General features: G+C 39.7%; 1 protein-coding gene across 2 annotated transcripts in view; it reads right to left on the reverse strand.

Annotated features, from left to right (window-relative positions):
• Positions 1-13,569: 13,569 nt before the first annotated feature.
• The window catches only part of TSC22D2 (TSC22 domain family member 2), a 47,692-nt gene continuing 38,253 nt past the window's right edge, over positions 13,570-23,008 (reverse strand). For both annotated transcript variants that reach the window (XM_081302439.1, XM_081302438.1), the window contains 2 exons: positions 16,307-16,358; positions 13,570-14,802 (listed from right to left, as the gene is read on the reverse strand). In XM_081302439.1, the coding sequence (XP_081158565.1) occupies positions 14,542-14,802; positions 16,307-16,358 (313 nt within the window). In that variant the 3' untranslated portion in view covers positions 13,570-14,541. The remainder of the gene's footprint in view (positions 14,803-16,306; positions 16,359-23,008) is intronic.

Raw genomic sequence — 23,008 nt, forward strand, 5'->3', positions numbered from 1 at the left:
CTTCAGGGAACAGCTGGATACCCAGTGCCTGCTGGTGTGATTCTGCAGGAGGCCCAGGCATTGTGCTGGAAGCTCTAGGCAAAGGATGAAGCTTGCCCCTAAGCACATCTCTAGAGGTAACTTTTTTAAAAGTATTTATAGCTTGTAGTACATTTCCTCTAGCTTGTGTATTTTCTGAAAGATTCTATACAAATTTGCATGCAGTTCTTTGCATTACATTTATAGGATTCCACTACATGAGCAATTTTCACTGATGCTATTAGTTACAATGACAACTTTCTCATATTTTTCGCAAATGCAGGATCTCGACCCATTGTGCATTCCTATCCGTGGACCGACTTGTCCTTTGCCGTTGTTCCTTCTCAAGGTTTCTCCCCATTGAGTGCTCTTTCACATCTGTGAATTGAACCAGGAGGACCAGGGACACTTCCATATGCTTAAAACTGATAATGAATTCTTTGCATTATGCATAGTCATGTTTTCTAGAAAAGTCTTGTGAAAATGAAGCTGTCCTACATTCTGTGTTTAGGGTTACTCTCCAGTGTGGTCTTAATGTTTGTGAAAGTAACTGGAAGAAGGCTTTCCCACATCGCTTGAACGTGGAGGGTCTCTGCAGTGTGAGTTCCTCCGAGTACTTGCAGAGCAGTGAAACAAATGGAGTTTGGGACAGCATATCAGTGCTCCCGGTGTTCCCAATACCAGATCATTTAACTATGAAGGATTTCAGATATACCAATTATGGTGGTACTTTTGTTTGTTTGTTTGTTTTCATACCAGGATTGAACCCAGAGAAGCTTAACCACTGAGCCACTTTCCAGTCCTTTTTGTTTTAAGACAAGGTCTCACTAAGTTACTGAGGCTGGCTTTGAACTTGAGATTCTCCTACCTCAGCCTCCCAAGTCACTGCACCCAGCTCAGATATCCCAATTATAGTCGATCAACCTATGTGCATTTTGGAAGGAAATTGCCTGGGATTAAATCATATTGAAATAGGCTTATTTACATCACTTGCATCTTTTGAAAATCTGCTGTCATTCCAAGGTTCTGAAAGGACATTGCTCTTTTTTTAATATGTATTTTTCAGTTCTAGATGGACACAATATCTTTATTTTATTTTTACGTGGTGCTGAGAATCGAACCCAGTGCCTCACGCATGCTAGGCAAGCCTGCTACCACTTGAGCCACATCCCCAGCTCCGACATTGCTCTTTTTTATGAGTGCAATTACCTTAGATTTCTTCTTGAATCTTTATCATCATTTTCAACATTCTGGCCTACTTTTCTCCCTGTGGAGCCCAGCTGCCTGAAGGCTTCCCATGTCCCTTGTCTTCCAACTTCTTCTGCAAAGCATCCCTCCCAGCCCACTTCTCTGGGGTGGAGTTCTCACCCAAGTCCCCACAGGTCATTGGGTCCATTTCCAGCTTCTGGGGTGTCCTGGTGTCCTCCCCAGGGCTCCTGAGGTCGGTGCTGGTCACAGTGCGACAGAAGCTAAGCCGCTGGACCTCTCTCAGCTTGTAGGACAGGTTCAGACGCTATCTCTAGAGGTAACTCTTACTTATGGGAAATGGGGAAGAAAATAAAAGGGTAGATGATAACATCAGAGCTGGGATTTGCTTTAAAACACTTCAGCAGAGAAAAAAGGCAAAGCCAATATGTACAATATGCATTTCTTCCCTGGGGCTGCCATAATAAAGCACCACAAATCTGGTGCAAACTCTTCTTTTTCAGTCCTGCATCTTTCCCAAAGACTTTCGGGGAAAATGAAATTAAGTGTACACTTACTACCTGAACCATTAATAGGTCATTATCCACGTGATGTGAAAATAGTATCTCACACAAAGACTTGCATGTGAATACTCATGCAATTTTATTCAAAGTAACCCCCAAATGGAAGCAACCCAAATACTCATCAACACTACTGCATAAATTGTGGTATATCTCTACAATGAAATACTCAGCTGCACAGAGAAACGAATCTCTGATACACACAATGTGTATGAATCTCCTGAAACATGGCACAGAGTGAAGGAAGCCAGCCGGTGCAGAAGGTTAATTCTGCCTAACTCCATGCATGTGAAATCCAAGAAGAGAGAAAGTTAAAGTACCAGACCAAACCACCTGGGCCAGAGGATGGGTGGCAGCCGGAGGGCACAGCCCCCACCTTGGCTGTGGTGGTGTTGACCTGGCTACGTCAATATAGAAACTCATCAAACCATTTACTTAAAATGGTGCATTTTAGTGTACCAAAAATATCTCAATGAATTGGTTAAAGTCGGCTTAAGGTATATTTTGAGTGTTTCCCTGCTTTGATCAGCTTCTTGGAACACCCAGGGCCTGGCCTTTCCTGCCCTTATCTCCAGGTCTTCCCCGGAGGGGAGGCTGTAGTTATGCAGCTAGATGCAACAGAGAGGCACAGGGTTCAAGTGGTAGAAACAGCTCTTTGACATCTTGGGTGTCTGGGTTTTTGAACTAAGCAAGGTGTTTTCTACCCTAATTACACATTAAACAAACCAACCAACCCAAACTTCCTTCTCTGAACCTCAGTCCTCTGCTTTTCTACGGGGAAATGGCCTCATGGCTTTGCCAGCTTCTCCTCTTAGCCACGGAGGCGAAGCCAAAGGACTACAAGAAACGTTGGCCATTTCATCCTAAAGAAATTCCCATACAACTAGGCAAAGATGCACAGAGAAACAGTTTCCCTTATAGGAAAAACAGAGTGTCATCTAGATGCCCACAAACGGGAATGCCATGTGCTGGTGGCTTTTCGTACAGTAACACCAGCCATTTAAAAAGCTAAAGACAGTCTCCCAGTCACAACATGGAAGGATGCCCACAGTTACTGTGGATTTGTAGAACGTAAGTTGAAGGGGAATATGTTTAGTATGACCCAGTTGTTATGTTTTAAAAAAGTACAAAATATATGTGTATCTTAATTAAACACACAGAGAACTGTTAGCACAGATTAACTCTATAGAGTAGGACTGAAGGTGAGTGAGGAGGAGAAATTTTGCTTTCTTTCTAAAAAAAATCTGTTTTTGCAGTACTAGGCATCAAACCCGGAGCTCATGCATGCTGAGCATGCGTTTTCCCACTGAGCTACATCCCCAGACTCAGGTTTTGCTTTAAAATGAACAAAAACAACACCTTCTTCATTAGATTTTTCCAGTGAATACTACTTATTAAGAAAACACAGGCTTCTCACACTCGAGACCTTCCCCGCACTGGTTTCAGGGCATGGAATGAGGTTCCTTTGGAGGCAGACTTACCTGTCACCCTTCCCAGGAGCCATCTGCTCTCACTTGGCCCATCCCATGTGGCCATCTCTTGACTCACAGAGCCACCTCAATGAGATCACACAGAAAAATCACTGGGAATGAACCATGTGTAGCTTCAACAGTTTGTTCCAGCAAAGGAGTGCCTCCTCCTGTGACCTCTGACCCATCTCATCAGGATGGAAGAAGTGGAGCGCACCCGCCCTGGCCACAGTGCAGCTCTTCCACCAGGAGACGGAGATCCTGGGCAGGTCTCAAGCTCCTTGGATTCTCTGAGCCTGTTTCCACACCTGTCCAGTGAGCACACACTTGCCCTCCCAGGTCTCCCTAGTGCACTTGTGAGGTTCTACAGAGACGGGGTGGGGATGTGGGGCAGGGCAGGTTTTGTGGGAAATGCTGTAAAACGTGGGTGTGTTATTACTTGGAGAAGGTGCTGAATTTATCTAGCTGGCCTGATTTATCAGAGGTGCTATTTGCAGGGCCTAGAAAATATCCCTTTCTTTTTTCCAGAGCTTCTGTTCAAAAAGTGGTGAGGAGAGAGAGCCTGGCTTTCACCAGATGCCCCAAAAGAGGTCACGTGGAAAGTGAGAGCGGGCACCCAGTGTGCTCACCCTGGCCTGGTCCCTGTTAACTGACATATTTTGTGTATTTGTCTCAGACTACAGTTTACTGATCGGAAAACTCATGAATTAAAAAAATGTAGATCGAGGTGAATCTTCTCTCATTTGTTCTTTCATTGAATAAGTCCTAGGTGCCGGGAAGTCCAGCAGTGCACTAGGAGTCCCTGCTCTCACAGAGGTACCTCACTCAGGGGCCTGGTGGGAAGTTTCCTTGCTCCAGAGGGCGAAGGGGAACTCTTACCCTATTTTGGCACTCAGCTTCTGTGCCAAGTGTTGGCAACCTGGGGCCCTGGTCTCCTAGGCCACTCCCCATGCAGTCCCGGGACTCCGATGCCCTTCCTTCTCCTGCCCTGGCCTCCCCACCCTCGGCCCGACAGGCTCAAGTGGCCAGCGTGGAAGCTTGTCTCCACCAGTGTCTCCTCCCAGGGTGTGATCCTGGAGGAGGCCTGCAGGAGAGCCCTTTCCCAGATGAGTCAGGCAGCCGTCATTACCTAGTGCTGACCCAGGACCGTCCTGGAAGCTGCAGTCAGCAGAGGAGCCAAGACTCACAGGGTTGGAACTCAGCTTCAAGCTAGGGGCTGGCCAGGTTTCCACTACTGCTGCCAAGTCTCCGCTTGGTCATCCTCTGGAGAGCAGGACGGGGCAGTGGTAAGAGTCCCGTTTTACCAAGGCTGATATTTCTGGGGACTCCTTTTCAGTCTTTCTCAGTGAGTGCGTTAGCAAGGATGGGCGACAGGGGCAGGGTGGGGGCGGGGGGAGGGAGGCAGTGCTGCTCCAGAAGACGGTGAAAGGAGTGGTCTGTCAGAGGGCCACTGAGACCCAGCCCCCTGTGCCAATGCCAGACCCCCTCTGCTGGGATCCCTAGGGGTTGAGCCCAAGGCCCTTTACATGGGGCCACCTCCCAGCCCTTTGTGATTTCCTTATGGAGACAGAGTAACCCTAGGTGGCCCAGGTTGGCCCTGTCTGTGCCATTCTCCTGCCTCCGCCCTGAAAGCAACTGGGATTTCAGGTGTGCCCCACAGTGCATGGTCCCCAGCGAATGTCCCATCACTGAAACTTCCTGTGTCAGGGACAGCCTGGAGGGTGAAGGGGGTGTCTTCACAGAGTCCCGGTGGCTGACAGCCGTCTGGCATGGGATGCCAGGGGTGCCTCGCCCAGGAGGAATGCTGCTCCCTAGAGGTCATCCACCAGGCCCTCTCTCTCTGAGGAAGCTTTCTTCCTTGTGAGTTTGTAAGGACCGCGTCCAGTCCCTGCAGGGGGACATGCGCTGGCGATGCCTCTCATCTGTGTAACCCTGAGGACTGTGTCCAGTCCCCTGTGTAACTCCGAGGACTATGTCCAGTCGCCTGTGTAACTCCAAGGACACCTGTCCAGTCCCCATGGGTGGGACCTGCGCTGGCTATGCCTCTCACCTGTGTAACTCCAAGGACACCTGTCCAGTCCCTCCAGGGTGGGATGTGTGCTGGTGATGCCTCTCACCTGTGTAACTCTGAGGACTGCGCCCAGTCCCCTGTGTAACTCCGAGGACACCCGTCCTAGTCCTCAAGGGTGGAACATGAACTGGTGATGCCTCTCACCTATATAACTTTGAAGACAGCATCCAGTCCCTGCATGCGCTGGTGATGCGTGTGCTGGCAGGGCCTCCTCACCTGTGCAACTCTAAGGACACTCGTCCAGTCTCCACTGGGTGGGACGTGCGCTGGTGGTGCCTTTCACCTGTGTAACTCCAAGGACTGTGTCCAGTCCCCTGTGTAACTCTGAGGACTGCATCCAGTCCCCCTGTGTAACTCCAAGGACAGGACACTTGTCCAGTCCCCGCAGGGTGGATGTGCGCTGGCAATGCCTCTCACCTGTGTAACTCCGAGGACACCCGTCCAGTCCCCTCAGGGTGGACATGCACTGGCAAGGCCTCCTCACCTGTGTAACTCCACTCCATAGGTCCTCAGGCCACTCAGGCTGTGTTTTCCTGGCTCTTGTGAAACAGCTGTGGCTCCTGCAGCGTGGGCTTCTTCCCCTGCTCCCAGGTGCAGGCCACCTTGCAGACTGTGGCTTTGGTGCTGTTCCCTGGCCCCTCCCTCCAGACACCTGGGGTTGAGTGTGCTCCCCAACTCCCTGCCTTCTCGGTTCCTTCTTCCCAGAGTGAACTATAAGAGTTTGTTTCCCTCATCACTCCACATGGATTCCTTTGTGGGTACTCAACTTGTTACTTGAAGACTGGAAATAAATGGGGAGAATCAGGTCCCTGCCTTCCTTATAGGAACTGAACCACAAGGTAACTAGACAGTTGAAAAGGACACATTTCTCTTTAGTGCAGTGTTTTGCTAACGAGTGAAAAGGAGTAACAGCATTAGGAGTCTGAAGGGTCTGGGTAATGACCATCAGTGCTGCCCACATCACCAGACAGGGGCAGCCAGACATCACATGACAGAGTGTAGACCACTACTTACGAATTGATCTTGACAAAATGGGAACCTGAATCTGATTAGGCTAGAGATTTAATTTATAGAAAATACAAGGCACAGAGGACTCTACAGGACTGCAGTCCAGAAAACTTCAGGAAAAGCAGCAGGACAGACCACCCAGATTCTTGAAGAATATCAAGGGGAAAAGGGGGGCAGGGTTGGGAACCTATGGATAAAACATTCAGAGGTGTGCCAGCCAATCCAATATGGGGCCCTTACTTTAACCAATATTCAGACCAATATGCTAAGAATTTTATGACAAGCAGGGAAACGTGGACATTGGGCGCTTGGTGACACTAAAGGATTACTGTTACTTTAGGGGTGGAAAATAGTTATGATCTTTTTTTCTAAAAAATTCTTATATTTTAGATATATGCTGAAATACACATATATACGAATATAAGTTTACGATTTCCTTCAAAATAATCCAGAGGATCATAAGGGAAATGAGCAGGAGTGTAAGCTCAGCCATAGATGACCGTTTATGCTGGGGGGATGATGGGACACAGGAATTCATTACACTTCACTTTTGCATAGGGTTAAAAATGTCCAAAAGTTAATATAAGAATTTAATATAACCACCAGAAGAAAGGATGTGGAAGGTACAACTTCCTCACCATAAGAGAGGCCCAAAATGAGCAAAGCCCTCAATTGAACGAGGCAGGAGGAGAGAAATGGGAAGGGCTTGGGAAGCATTTTAAGGAAAGAACATAAAGTCAGATTCTAGTAATAATAATAAATAGGAATGAACAAAATTTGTCTATTAAAATACAGATTGGGCTAAAAATAAAAAACATTCAGTTATAATTTGTACAGAGAACTTTTAAAAAATTAAAAAGGAAAATAAAGGCATAGAAAACATCTATGAAAATTACATGGCAATAAACAGAAATGAGGTTCAAAGAGCTCAAACAGGTAAGAACTGAAATATGTGAAGTAGCATTAGCAGCAAATGACCAGTGATGTTGTGAGGGGCAGCTTCAGGCTGCAGTGGGAGCCACAGCCGGGCTTCGTCTCCAGGAAAAGCAGGCATGGGGCGTGTTAGCAGGCCACGAGGGCCACCGTCTGTCTTGATCTATGTGTGGAACCTGGTGGAATTTCCATGTGAAGATGCAGAGGAAAGGCAGAAGTAGAAAATATGGTGGAGACAGAAACCTTTCTGGGGAGAGAAGACTGAAGATGCAAGACCCAGAGCACCGGCGGTGGGGGCAGAGAGAGTGGACAAGAAGAAAAAAATGCCTTCTATTTTATTTTGTTTCTAATTTATTAATTTGCCATTACACAAACAGTACATGAATGCATATTCATCAACATGAAACATTACAATTAAAGCTAACGCACGCCACCAAACTCCTGCTGGCAGTCCGGTGGTATCCTGCGGGGCCTTGAGTGTGTGCCCGGCACACTAGTGCACACATTGGAAGTACACTGTGCGGCATCCGCACGTGGGAACACGGGGCTGTGTGTTGACAATGGTGTCGCATGGGTTACATGTATTGCTCTTCAGTTTTTACTCCCACAACTTTTCACAACTTAACTTTGTATCCCAGATCTTTCTGTGATGGTGCACTAGGCCTCTCGTTTTTCGTTGGTACTTGGTACTTTATGACGTGTACTGTATACTACTCCCTTGATGGGTGTTTGGGTTTTCCAATTTTATACTATGACAAGCAAAGGTGCAAATGACATTACTGTGTAAGCTGCCTTGTGAGCACGTGCATTTCTTTTGTGTATATATTAAAAACTGGAGTTGCCGGGTCACAGGGCATGTGAATCTTAAGGTTTAATCGTGCCACCCAATTGCTTTGAAACATAGCTGGGCCAACAACCTGTCAAGCACCAGCAAGGTGGGATTCCTGCTTTCCACACCCTGCCAGCTCTTGATTTACAGATTTATATTCTTTTTAATATTTGCCCCATTGGATCTGAGATGGTTTCTTGTATTTTCACCTTCATTTTCCTTATTTTGCTGAGGTCACCTCTCTCTTCCTGTAATTATTTGCTTTTTCATGGTTCAATTTCTACAAAGGATATGTGACCGAAAGAGCAGAAGGCTTCCTGCTAGTCCTGGTGGAATCCATTTTTGTGAGAGATCTAAACCTTTTGCTTTCTTCCCAAATGGCTTTGCTGTCTCAGTACTAGTTGACTAATTCCTTCTTTCTCTACTGATTTGAAACACCACTTTTGTCATTTACTCAGTATACCTTTGTGTTTCTTTCTGGATTCTCAGCTCTATTAAGAGATTTGTTTTTGGCATCAGGCACCTGAGTTATTCTTAACTTGGTTCCTGAATGGTAGCTGCTTTTGTCAGCCAAGATATGTTTTTTTGTGAGACAATAGACAGTATAATTCATGACACACAAATCCTGTTCTAGCCAAGTTAGATTTAAATCAGTTTCATTATCTACTAAAAACTTAGGGTATTAAAAAATGTGTAAACTTCTATCTCAGGCTAATTTCTCTTTTGCGGGAGTATCTCATAGCCTCCAAGTAGAGGTGGGAGGCTTTTTTTTTTTTTTTTTTAACCAGTTCTTCTTTCTAAAAGCATTGTTTAATGTTAGAGCTCCATAGGTGATTTGAAGTTGTTTCCTGGCAAAGGCACAGGGTTTCACATGACATGGCGATGTCACTGTTATTTACATGAACCTTTATCTAATAAAGTCTGAGGTCCACACACCATGACCCTGAACCTGAAACTGGCACTGTGCTGCTCCAGCTTCGGCCTGTCCATGGATCCTGAACTCTGGGAGGGCACGGATCATGTCCCTTTCATCTTTTTATCCCCAAATGTCTCGTACAGGGCACAGCACCTACACTAAAAGAGAATGGAATCACATTTCTACAATGTTTTTATAAAACAAAACAACGTAACCCAAATTCCTCCTGAATTTCACTTTTGGCTGCTTCATAATTTACACATTTTTTTCTTGTCTATGCAAGTCTGCCACCTGATTAAGTGATACTGTATATTTATTTCTAGTAGTAATACTAGAATTAGACACTGACCTGATAGTACCTCCTGCACACGTATGGACTTGCTCTGGTTTGATCTATCTATAGATGCCTTGCTTGCCTGAGAATGACAGCAGAACTGTGATCTAGAAAACATTCTGGATGGCAGTGGGCAAGAGCACTTTGTTGTTACGTGCGAACATTGCAGGCATGCTGGAGGCTGGAATGAGAAGGTAGCCTCAATTTTTTTTCATGGGAGAGTTGAAGAGTTGCATTTGTCTTGTTTTAAAATTCAGTTTTTTCCAAGTTAGCACACCTTTGCCTTCCCTTTTTTGAGGGGTAACTATGGCTTCTGTAGGCAATGTCTTAAGTCTGTAAATCTCTGGATCTGAGACATTAGGCTGCAGGAAAATACTTCAAACAGCCTAATCTATCATTTTCCCTGTGCAGAGAAAGAAAAATAAAGCTAACTCACCCTCCAGGTATGTTAAACCAATTCAGTGACCAAGTGGACTGTGCCAGTGCAAAACACCAGCTTCTTACTTTGCCATCACTAATCTTGAAAAGCTCTTTTAGTTTCTTTATCTGATGATTCCATTAAGGGGTGGGGGTGGAGGGGGAGTGCAGATGTCTGTGAACTTAAACTTGCTTCATACAGTGCCTCACATAGCATTTTTTCTCTCTGAACACAGCATGCCATACCAATTGTACCCCACTCAGGAAATAGTAACCATAGCATTTATATAGGTGATCCTTCCACCTACAAAGAGAATATATGTATTTGAAGAGCAGATCTCGGTATGGATTTCTGTGACCTGGTACAGAATTAATGAGACAAGGATATATTCTGGAATGTCAAAAAAAGATAAACTGGTGCAAATGTACCTCACAGAATAATAAACGAGTAGTATTGCTAGAAAATAAAAACATGGATTACTAGGAGGCTGGAGAAGGGCAGTGGCAGGGGGCTGCTGCCTGAATTGGGGACTGATCTAGAAGTCTGCTGGATTGATCTCCCTCAAAGGACAAAAGGCTAAAACTTGGCAAAATCTAGTCTGACTAGTGTTATCAGGACCTGCAGTGGAGCCAGAAGCCATTCATCCTTTCAGAGAGCAAGAAACATCTCTTTAGGGAAAGGCTTTGGAATTATGCTAATCCTAGTCACCATAAAAGGATTAAATTTTATTAACCTTTAGGGCTGAACTGACAAGGCAGAAAGTGATCATCAAGGTTCCTACATGTCCCCCACTCTTTTATTAGATTCTTGAAATTTCTTTTAACAGGAAACAAAGACTTTGATTTCATAGAGATATATGAAATATATGGCTGTTGGACATAAAAGACGGACTCAAACTTTCAAGTATGAGTTGGGGCTCTTTGATTTTCCTTGAAAGGATAAGGAAATAAGACATCTGATGTTGGGAATGGAACATCCATTGAAAAACGGCATAGAAAGGCCCGACACACACTTCCTCCACCAGCTTCACAGGAACTGCCTGTGCAACTTTGCCTTTTCATCATTTCTTCTCTGGATTCCTATTGTCCCTCCAAAATTATTTCTTAGCTTCCAGTTTCAGCCCGCAATCGACTTCCCATCTGCCACTGTATCTGAGCACATATCAAACTGCTTAGAACCATTCAATAAATCATTCTTGCTTTCAAATAGGTGCCAAGACCACCAGGGCTAGTGGGGTCATCACTGCCACTCTGTTTCCCAGGAAATTCTGGGGCTCACTTAAGACTCTCATTCATGCTTTCTGCTTTAAACCTCTGAGCACTGTTTTCTTGTGCTTGGAATGCCTTTCCATTTGGCTCTTGTAACCTAAAACTCAGATGTCACCTCTTAGGAAACCTACTCTGACAAAGCCATCTTTTGTACAAGTACCAAGTAAGGTTTTCCCCCCCAACTGTTGCTTTGTATCTGTTGTCTGTAACCTTAAACTGTAAATCCTGAAGACTAAGCTTTGTCTTTTTAACAGTATTATTGAAGAGAACTCAATCATATCAACCACTGGGCTATATACTTCATTTATAACATATTATGAGTTAAAATAACTAAATATTTTTTTTTGGTGTGTTGTCTTTTGAGATGTTGCAAGTTCCAACATCACATTGGAATTACATAAGATGAATTTTCTTTGGGGAAGACCAGATTTGAATTATACACATATAACTGTATTACAAAAATTTCTACTTTATGAATTCCTGGTTGCCTAAATAAACCAACAGAACACTTATGTAGCACCCAAGTCTGTAGACACTGAATTGAGAAATTAGAGATACACGACATACCTATAAGACTGCCCCCAAATTGGAATTTCAACCAGTTAATATTCTATTTGGAGCAAGACCCAAAGCTTCAAGGTAAAACTGAAAGTTACTCAAGATCCTAAACAAACTAACCCATTGGGGGAATGCTCAGCACTTCCAAATACAAGTCTAATTGCTTTTCCACTTTATCCACGAATGCGAGGTGTGGATGTAGGGACTTCTCTTTACAGCTTTTTTTTTTTTTTTTAGTGGGGGTGGGAGGTGCTGGGCTAAAGGGAGAATTTTGAGTTCTGATGGAAGGAGAAAGTAAGCAGAGGGCAGGCACAATAATTTTGTATTTCTGACATTGCACCAAGAGTTCTCACATCACTGAACTGAAAAGACTATTAGTATTTAAGGCTCTTGATACATATTGCCAAATTTCTTTCTCAAGTACACAGAAAAGCCTGACTTACTACATTAAGCCCTGTTATTTAAAAGACACAACAACTGGTTAAAAATATTAACTTGTATTTCTTAGGTTACTAGAGGTTGAAACTTCAGAAACCACTTTATTTCTCCTGTGAATGGTTTCCTCTCCTTTTTAACATTAGTAGTGACTGCTGTTACCATTTTAAACTTTAACATATTAATTTTCTTGATCACAGCTACTATCCTTTATAAAATATTTCTGTCCCCTGAACCAAAAATTTATCTCTTACTTTCATAAAAATTGCAACTTTTTTTTTTTTTTCCTCCCAGTGCTGGGGTCAACAACTGCAGGGCCCTGCACGTGCCAGGCAAGTGCTCTCCCACTGACAACATTCCCAGCTCTCCAAGTTTTTCTTGCATGTTTTTCTTTGACTGAGTGAAGCACTCACTGTTAGCACTGAAGGGTGCACGCAGCACATCTTTTGGTTAACACTCCCACTGCAAAGCTTCACATTCTATCTCACCCACTGTGGCTCTACTTCACGTTCTTAGGGTGACTATCAAGCCTATATAGATAATAACTAGAAATATTTGAAGGAACTAACATTAAAAATGTGTTCGCTGAAAATACATCCTGCAGCACAACTAGAATATAAAATATTTGGTAATTCCATGTACATCTCAATTTTATGCCTTTTGTTTGTGGATAATCTGATTAAGCTTTTATTTCAAATAAAGAACACTTATCCTCTTTAACATGGAGAGGTAACTACCATTTCTCATTAATTCCTGATTAGTTCACTGGCTATAGATAGAGCACGTTAATTTCTACAGGCACCTTTCTGAATTCAAGTAAAAGTTTTGGTAGACAAGGATTTCCTACTTAATGTAATATGATTATTGAGTACAAATATTGCTCACCATTCTAGCAATCTTCAAATTATTTACTTTGAAAATTTAAGAACTATCATTAAATCATTAACAACACAGGTTTTCACATTTAAGGAATACTCTGAACTGTGAAAATACAAATCTAGTCAAATTTTGAACACATATAGAGCCACATATTTCAACAAAACTGCAGTTTAATTTCAGAAAATGTGTTAAAATATATATTTATACATCAATTTCTGACATACACTTAATGTGTTAGTATACACAAAATGATGCTTTCTCTTGAAACTGTATTTATGAAATGTACATTTTAATTTAAATACTCAGTATACACTGCACTTAATCTGCATGTTGCATTTATTAAATACATTAAAATCTGCAATGTAACAAAACGTTTTCTGCATACGAAATTCAAAACACCATTTTAAATGAACAAAAGATGGCTCACTTCATTTTTGTTTTTGTACAACTAGCGTTTTGCACACTAGCTCAGCTCCACCAAACCACCTGTTCGTTCTTTTTTTTATTTGACATTGTTCACAGACTAGTACATATTACAATAAGAGTGCTGGATAAAAACATGAGGTACGAAAGTGGTTCAAAGATTATAGGTCATGCAGATCATGCTAGACATCAAAGAAAATTGTGACCGAGAAAACACTAAATAAAAATACATAAAGAATGTGCATTATATATAAAAAAAAAAAAAAAAAAAAAACAAAAAAACAAAAAAACAAAAAACAAAACTCCATTACACAGCTTTGCTTCTTTGGTTACAAAGTAGGTTGAACAATTTCACAGCTTTTTATTCCCAACCAAAAGAAAAGTCATACGAAATGTCAGAAAGCAGAGGAATCGTGGCAATTTCTCTATTAGAAAGTAGAAACAAATGAACAAAGTTTTCTTCATCAAAATAGCCCAATTATTTATTATATCACAATAACTGGTGACTACCTGTACAGCTGCACTACGTTCTTCATACTTACACTATACAAAATTTACATTCAAGCTGGGTCTTTACTACTGAAAATAAATACCAAAGCTAAATTGCCATTAGTGTTAGAAATATGCCAGGATTCTTTTGTTCAATTATTGCCTAAAAGTTTTATCTATTAAATGCAATCCTGTCTTTCAATTCCTTTACTGATATTTATAATTATTCAAAAAAATTAAAAAAGTTCTGTGACATTGTTCATGTACATTATGAAAATAGCAGCCCTGTAATAAATAAAACACAAATAAATGAAAACTTATATAGGCAAATGTTACTGATGTTGAAAGAAAAGTGGCTCTTTAGATGAACTGTTACTTATAATGTGGTAAGAAGGCTCAAGGTAAATCCATGGTAACAGGAAACATGGAGAGCCACCAAAACTCTTAAAGACCCTACTCATGCGCACCAGGTGAAATGCAGACTTCTGCTTGCTTTAGAAAACCCCATCTATTTTTCTCCGTGTGTACTGATGACATAGAACCGGACATCGACAGCTCTGCATGACATCTTAGAGAGGAAAAGCTCTTGTAGAATGATTGTCTAATACTGAAAAGGCCAAACACACAACCAAAGCATGGCTACTTGCTTTCGTATAAAGTGGGAAGAACAGCAGTGGCACACAGATGGATTGCTGTCAGTGTTTTCCTTAGTGAGGCTTAAGAAAGCTTATGCTGAGGAGACATTCGGCTGCTGCGGAGGCTGCGCAGGCGGTGGAGGCTGTGCTAGCACTGCTTGCTGCTGAGAACTGCTACCAGGATTGGCCTGTTGGGCTGGGAGCTGGGATAACTGATCATTGTTTGAAAGAGATTTTAACAGTGCATTTTCTCGTTCAAGTAAAGAGTTTCTTTCAACTAATTCTTTTATTTGTTCCTTTAGAACTTCCACTTCTTCTCTTACTGCATACATCAAATGGCTTTTCACCAGATCCTGTGAAAAACAAAATTAGGAATATCAAAAATAGAAAGGAAAAGGCATTGCTTTTTGGTTCTAGACTACTTGGTGCCCTGTAAACACAAAGTGTTTTTTATAAACACAGTGTTTTTATATGTTTTCCTGCTCTTGCTTTTAATGTTCCTTCTATATCATGACTAGGCCTATGGGTGATGGGTTGAGTAAAATCTAGTTCTCAACTAGAGCAGCAAGTCCCCAGTTTTTTCTTTTCTTTTTGAGACAAGTTCTTGATATGTTGCCCAGGCTAGCCTTAAATTTGCAGTCCTCCTGCTGCCTCTGCCTAAGTAGCTGCGATTACAAGTATGCACCATCAAAGTCTTCTTTTCAAAATTTTGGATGATTTCCAATAATATTCACTCCCTCAAGTCAATTTAAGCTTAGAATTTTAAAAAAATGTTTTAAAAAAACCACATGCTTACATGTTGGAGTAATGCTCCAATGAAAAAATGATATTAAATCAGCCGCAGAACTACTTCAGAGAGAGATAAAGTGACAGGGATTTAGATTAGCATTTACTTGAGAATTCTGATTATACTTTCTATATTTTTATTTCTACCAGGCAAGATTGAGTTAACTCTATTCTTTGACATATTTAACTATTTCAAAATGTTAAGCTTTAATATCAGTTTTAAACAACTGAAAAAACTCTAAAAAATTGTTTATTGCTTCTTTTATGATTAAAATCCTGTAGCAAAGGAATAGTTACCATGCTATTTTTTAATCTAACAAACTCTTGTCCTTGATTTCTTTTACAGAAGAAACAGGCTTACAAGATATGGATAATGTAATTTCCAACTCTAAAATCTTGGAATTTATTTTTCCCAACAGTCTGAGATCAAGAGTCCTTATTTATAGCTCATCTATACTTATAATGACCTTTTTTTGTTTTTTCCTTGTGGTGCTGGGATTGGAGTCAGGGGGTGCTTTATCACTTTATCCTATCCCTTTGTATTTTCTGAGACAATCTCATTAAGTTGCTTAGACTGGCCTTGAACTTGTGATCCTCCTACCTCAACCTACCAAGTTGCTAGGATTACAGGCATGGGCCACCATGCCTGGCTACTTTAAATATTCTTGAATCAATGTATTTTAAGGGAACACCCTCCCCCTCCAAAAAAATGATGGCAACAGCAGAAACCAGAACCTGAAACCAGTCAACTCATTGAAGCTCATGGAGACATGACCTTTGATGAAATCACCATGCTCAGCTGCGTGATTTCACTGGTCCCTTCCAATGGCCCTTTCTCAACCGTGATGCATGAAATGTAACATGTCCAAATGGGAGAAATATTTACTCAGCTTGTATCTTTAGACTAAAAATTCTCAATGTTCTAACATTTTCAACTAAATCTCATTACCAAAAAATATAATCTAGTCAACTTTTAAGAAATTAGATCTTTGTTATCTAGAATTGGTAAGTACAAAGTGCTTCATAGGACCCACAATCTATGAAATTAGAGGACTATAAACTTTTACTTACCATTGCTTGTTCTATTTTGTTGTCAATGGCTACAACACCTCCCCCAGATGCACTGGAAAAAATTAGAATATTTCATTAAATTATTCTAAAAAATTTAATCTCCCTTCCAACTCTTAATAATGTAAAAGACATATTTATGTTTTATTTAAAACCAAATATGATTGTTTAAAATAGCTTATTAATAAGTCTATTCTCCCAATTTCAAAACTCAAGAGTTCTATTAAAAAGAGGATCTCAGTAAATGGATGACTTCTCAAATTCCTTTCTAGTTCCAACATTTATAATTTGCCTACAATATGCATATGCTGCCTTAAAAGTAACTCTCAATTTTATTCAGAAGATCTCATTTCAGTGGTCTTCAAAGGATAGTTTGAATGAGTAGTACCCTTTTATCTCTTACACTTCACTCTACCATCAGTCTCATCCCTCTCGTGTGGAAATCCCAGTGATTACTTGTTGTGTTAAAACTCAGATGATGATTTAGAGATGGCCTCTAAAAACAATCCAGAGGGCTTTGGGGGCATAGCTGGTTAACAAGGAACCCAACATTCTGGCAGACCTACATGCTTTGATTATAGGTTACCTGCTGGCAAAAATCACCTAATAAGGCATGTGGGTTAGACCAGTTTTTCCTGAAAACAACTGAAAGCAGTCTAGCCAGGACGTACACATCCCAAGTTTAAATGCTATTTCAGCACTTGTTTGCTAATGACTTAGAAGGCTGAATATTTGTCCTCTTTGGTGGTTTATATTCTCCCATGTATTAAGTAATAAAAGTAGGAAGACTCTATATTTTCTTATTGGTATTTTTATCAATTTTGAAAAACAGTAGTAGGTTTTTAAAAAATCACTCTTGTAAAAGAACATCTGATAACTTTATTATGTAAATATAAAGGTCTTTAAAGTAATTTTTATACAAAACATTTCTAAATATACAAAGTCAGAAGAATTTGGTACTAAAATACCAGAATACTATTTTTCTTTAAATGGTTACATCAGATTAAGCCTCACAAATATATTGTTCAAAGCAGTTGTATCTTTTAGATTGTGATCAAAGAAGATCTGGTTATAATTCTGGTTCTGCTACTCACAACCCACCCCTGTGACCATTAGCAAATCATCTACTTAACTCCCTTGGACCTCAGCATCCCCATTCAAAAAATGAAGGTGTTGGTGTCAAAACTTTAATGAACTTTCCACTTCTAAATCCCTGAAACTCTAGGGATTTAGAAATTGAATTAATACCCGGAAAACACTACGTTTTGTTTATTTGAGCATTAACTACATTGATTACAGCATAATTTTCACTCATTGCTGTTGCCATTTCTAAGATGAAAAGGGTTTTGTATACCTAATAACTGGAAAGGATATACAGATCGTTAACAAATACTTTATACACAGTGGGCTTTAAATGCTTGTAGAGGGCTGTCCAAAGTAAAATAAGACTGTATGCAACTATAAATTACAGAAGTATATAAACTATGAGGATATAGTGTAACATTCAGTGCCAGAACCAACCATACTTGGGCAAAAAAAAAGATGGTGACAGGGATTTAGATGAGCATTTGCTTGAGAATTCTAATTATACTTTCCATATTTTTATTTCTACTAGGAAAGAGTTAATTAATTCTATTCCTTTGACATATTTTATTTAAATACTTCGATATGTTAAGCTTTAATATCAGTTTTAAACAACTCAAAAAACTCTTAAAAATGGTTTATTGCTTCTTTTTAAATGATTAAAATCCTGTAGCAAAGGAATAGTTACCATGCTATTCTTTGAATGTTAATCTAAAAACTCTTGTCCTTGATTTCTTTCACATTAGAAACAGGCTTACAAGATATGAATAATGTTGTAGGTATATAGATGCATATCCCAATTTATGGATAATATTATAGGTACATATCCCTTGAAAGGTACTAACCCATTTTGTCCCATTGTACTAGATGTGGAAAACCTCAAAAACTTAAATGCTGTATATATTTAAGTATATGATAGGTGATCATATATACTGCTACTAAAAATGTAATTATGATTATAATATAATATATATAAGCTCTAGAATATTATTGCCAATTTATTTTAATGTACATGTGTAATTCTGTGGAAATGTTTACAGAATTGAAAACTCGGGACTTTATGGGTTAGTAGTTCAAGTCTGTTGAGTGCTGTACTCTTAATAGAATTAAATCAGTCACAGATGATTATTAACACTATAATGACCTGTGACTACTCTGATTGCTGTTACTTTACTCAGTAACCTAATGCAGTGGTCTCAAGCTAGCATACAGTCATCGGGAGGTTTGGTAAAAACAGACTAGTGGGCTCCGCCCACCCACCAGTTTCTGATTCAGCAGAAATAGGGTAGACCAAGCAATATGCATTTCTTTCTTTCTTTCTCCTTTTTTTTTTTTTTTTTGTGTGTGTGGTGCTGGGGATTAAACCCAGAGCCTATACATTCAAGGAAAGCACTCTACCAACTAAGCTATATCCCCAGCCAATATGCATTTCTAACAAGCTCTAGATGATGCTGATTCTGCTACCTGACCATATTTGAGAACCACTGGTTTACAGAGATGACAGTTATAGAAGGAAAAAAGGGGGGGGGGGAAGGAAAAATATCCCTAATTCTAATATAAAAATTTTAAGCTTGGTATACAAAATTCTTCATGACCTTGACCTATGCCTTATATGGTCTCTTTTTAGTTCTTAGACTCCATCTGGCCTACTGCATTATGGTCTTATATAACTACCTACAATCTGAGGAATATAAGCTCTCTCAGGTTTCTTTGGCTTTGAAGAAAATGCTCCCTCATTTGGAAGTGCAACTGTATTCCACTTATTCCTTAAGATTCTCCAGTGCCATCTCTGATACCTTTTCTAAGAGTCAATTATTCCATTCCTCCTGCAGTCCACCAATATTCACATTTTTTTTTTTTTTTTGCAATGCAGGAAGGTAGAATAGCAAATTCTGTCTCCTCCATACACTCACTGTGTGAATTTTTAGAAATTATTTAACATTTACAATTTTTTCATCTAAAATAAGGATTATATGCACTAATTCATGAAACTCTTGTGAGGATTAAATGAGTTTTAGTAGTACTTGAAATAGTTCCTAGCACACTGAGCATTAAATACATAATAATGATTATTTTTACCACTATAATACTGCCACCGTTGATCCTGTTAGGCTGATCTCCCCCACACACACACCTTTTTTTTTTTTTTTTTTTTTTTGGGTATTGGAGATTTAACTCGGGGCACTATACCACTGAACCCTGAACCATATCCCTTTCTATTATTATTTTGAGACAGGATCTTGTTATGTTGCTTAAGGGCCTTGCTAAATTGCCAAGGCTGGTCCTAAACTTGCAATCCTCCTGCCTCATCCTTCTGAGTTGCTGGGATTATAGACATGTGCCATCATGTGTGGTTCCTTTGGCTAAATTCCTCAGGAGGTTCCATATCTTCACTTCTGTGAAGATGTGAATACAGTGTTTGGCACATAAGAGCTCAAATGTATACTGGCAGTAATTAGAAATGGTAGTGATCAGATCTGAAACAAACACTGGATGACATTGGGAAGCCATCCAAAAACATTTATTAGTTTGGGTTATGGGGAATGACTCCAGGGGCACTTTACCACTGAGCTACATCCAAGCCCCCTAACTCCCCTTTTAAATTTTGAGACAGGGTCTAAGTTGCTGAGGGTCCCACAAACGTGTGATCCTCCTGCCTCAGCCTCCCAAGTCTCTAGGATTACAGATGCACACCACCATGCCTAGCCAATTTTTTGAATTTTGATCAATCCATAGTTTTCAAAGTGAAGCTCCTAGATCAGAGGATCAGCATCATCTAGGAACTCACTAGAAATGGAGATACCTGGATCTACTCTAGACCTACTGAGTTGGGTACTCTTGGGATGGGGCTACTGATAGGAACCCTCCTTGTGATTCTGATAAACTAATGTTTGAGAACCATTGCTTTAAACAGAAGATTTATAATAAGGATATCAATATGGCACTCTTTAGCAAAAAGAGGGTACTATTATATTTCAATATCCAAGAGTAAGGTTTAAAAATACCTTATCAATGAGGGTAGAAAAGTGTATTCTATGGTGTTCAAAGTTAATAGTGATTTAGTTTTTAATATGAGAAAGATTAATAAAACTAAATGAATAACTCCCTTTCAAGTTTCTTTTCATCACCTAATGTTATAGTATCACAACTTTTATTATTGTATTCATCACATCATATTTTGATGGTTAAGCAGTTTCTCAACTTAAGCTACCTAAGGCTTCCTGTCTTTCTTTCTAGTACTCTCAACAGAGTGTACATATACCAAGTACACAATTAGGTACCCCAAAGGCAGTTAAGAATAAACCGTATGCTTTAGATGAAATGATGTGCATATGTACAGCCATACTCAAACTGAAACAAATAAATTTCAAACCAAGTGCTATAATTACTGCCTCAGAAGCATGGGGAACATGAAGAGTTTAGAATCTTCCCTTTTAAACTACTATTATGTACACTGTAAGTGCTGAATAAAGCCAAAGGATAATTTTAAAAAAGAAACTTTCTGTTTACTATGGACCTTGATAGCATTTACACATAAATTAAAATTTGCAGATATGGAAGAAATGAACAGAAAAACAGAACTGTGCGAAGATAGTAAGAATGAATGTATTATCTTTTATATGATAATTTTTTACTTACGAGAACTGCCCTATAAGAACCAAATGAGCTTGAATTTAGTAAATAAAGCCGACTGCCAACACATTTACAGGAGAAGTCAAACTGAAGGTATCAATGCTGGGGGAAGATAGCACAGCTTCCTGTGTTCTTCTAACTTATCCCAACTGGCTCCCACCACAGATTTGTTTCTCAGATCTCCTTAATATTTAGGAGAGCCCTTGCAACCTCACTAAGAAATGAGGCTGGGTAGGTAAGAACCTCTACTTCACAAGTTAAAATCAGTGAAGGCAAGGATAATCTAACTTGATTTCACATTAAAAAAAAAAAAAAAACCTTTTCATGAGAAATCAACTTTTATCTTTATCTGTAGTGATGTGGACAGATAATCATAGTTATTTGTCTAAAATAAGACCAATGCAAAATTTTCCCCAAGTGGACATATTTTGACTACTTTGTCTTCTGTCTTCCTTTCTATACAAATGCTAATTAACAAAGCAATAAGGTAGAGGAAAATAATAATTAATCACTGTACATTTTATGGCAGGCACAAATTATTTAATTCTTATGATTAAGCCTGAGCAACATTCTTGTTTTACAAATAAGCCAAGTAACTTGCTCAAAGACACACTGCTAGGAACAGAATTCAAACCTAGATCTAATGTCAAAACAGGTTTCCTTCTAAAACAGTAAGGCTGTCAAGAAGGAAATCAGCGCACTTTGACCTAGAATAGACCCCAAGTCACACATGTTATGAAGAATGCTTTAACTAAACACCAAATATGAACTGTGAAGCCATAAGCATAGATCCAAAGATCAAACCACATTCGTAATACCATTTATCTTATTTAGCACATTCCCAGAAGAGGTTCAGCTCTGAGGATAAGGGAGGAAACTTCTTAGAAAAGGCTCTTGCTCAATGGTCTTTGCACAGCCAGTGTAGTTTACCTAGTCATTAAGAAGCAAACTGTTGTTCTGGTTTGTCAGAAAGCTAGAGACAGATAAATATAAAACTGTAAAAAAATTATCCTGTTTCACTCAAAGACCCTTCTAAACTTTCTATGAATCACAATCATAATAATACATCATTACTACCAAATGGCAAACAGTAATTCTAACTTGAGTAACAGTTTGCCTGTTCTTTAAAAAAAAAAAAAAAAAAAAAAAATCCATGTTTTCTTTGATTTTTAGGGGAAAAAGTCATAAGTTGCAGATTATAAAAAGTAAATCTAATGAATGTATAGTTCAGCAAGGTTGTGAAAGTTAAACATAATTTAAAAAAATTCACCCCTCTTCTGTAAGAGAGGACTACAGAATATTTACAGTTTAATATAAGAGAAAATAGAAATTCTTATTTCTAAAGCATCTAGATTAATTTTAATTCATACAGAATTAACCTCTGGCAAAACACAAACTTCTATTATTAAGAATAAATTACTAGATGAAATTAACAGTAAATTAAGCCAAGAACTTAAAAATTTATGTACTCTGATTTCTGAAGATAAATTCTACTAATGTAAAACAATCTGCTTAATTTTGTGATTTAAAAACCCCCACAAAAATGCCCCATGATTTTTATTAGTAACACAAGATAAGTGATTTTAAAGAAATTATTCACCCTGAGCAAGCAGGTAAATGGCTATTTACAAACCTTACATTATTATTTTCTTAAGTAGCCACTCTTACAGTGGTATGATGAAAAGTGTTTACCAAAACACGATTAAAAACCAAGCTGGGGGGCTGAGGTGTAGCTCAGTGGCAGAGCACTTGCTTAGCATGTTCGAGGTCCTAGGTTTGACCCCCAGCACCACAAACAAACAAACAAAGGCTAAATATTTATGCAATGATGGATAGTGTCATCATTTCTACAAAAACACTGGTCACCGATGCCTTCAGCATATTTTATATTCATCCAGTCAATTTTAGGCCAAATTTCTGGTCAGGAGGTAGAAATAAGAAACATGTGAAAAGAGGACACACGCAGTGGACTGCATTAATATCAGCTTC

Source organism: Spermophilus citellus (assembly GCF_964194105.1).
Source record: "Spermophilus citellus genome assembly, chromosome: 7".
In the NCBI taxonomy this organism is placed as follows: Eukaryota; Metazoa; Chordata; class Mammalia; order Rodentia; family Sciuridae; genus Spermophilus; species Spermophilus citellus.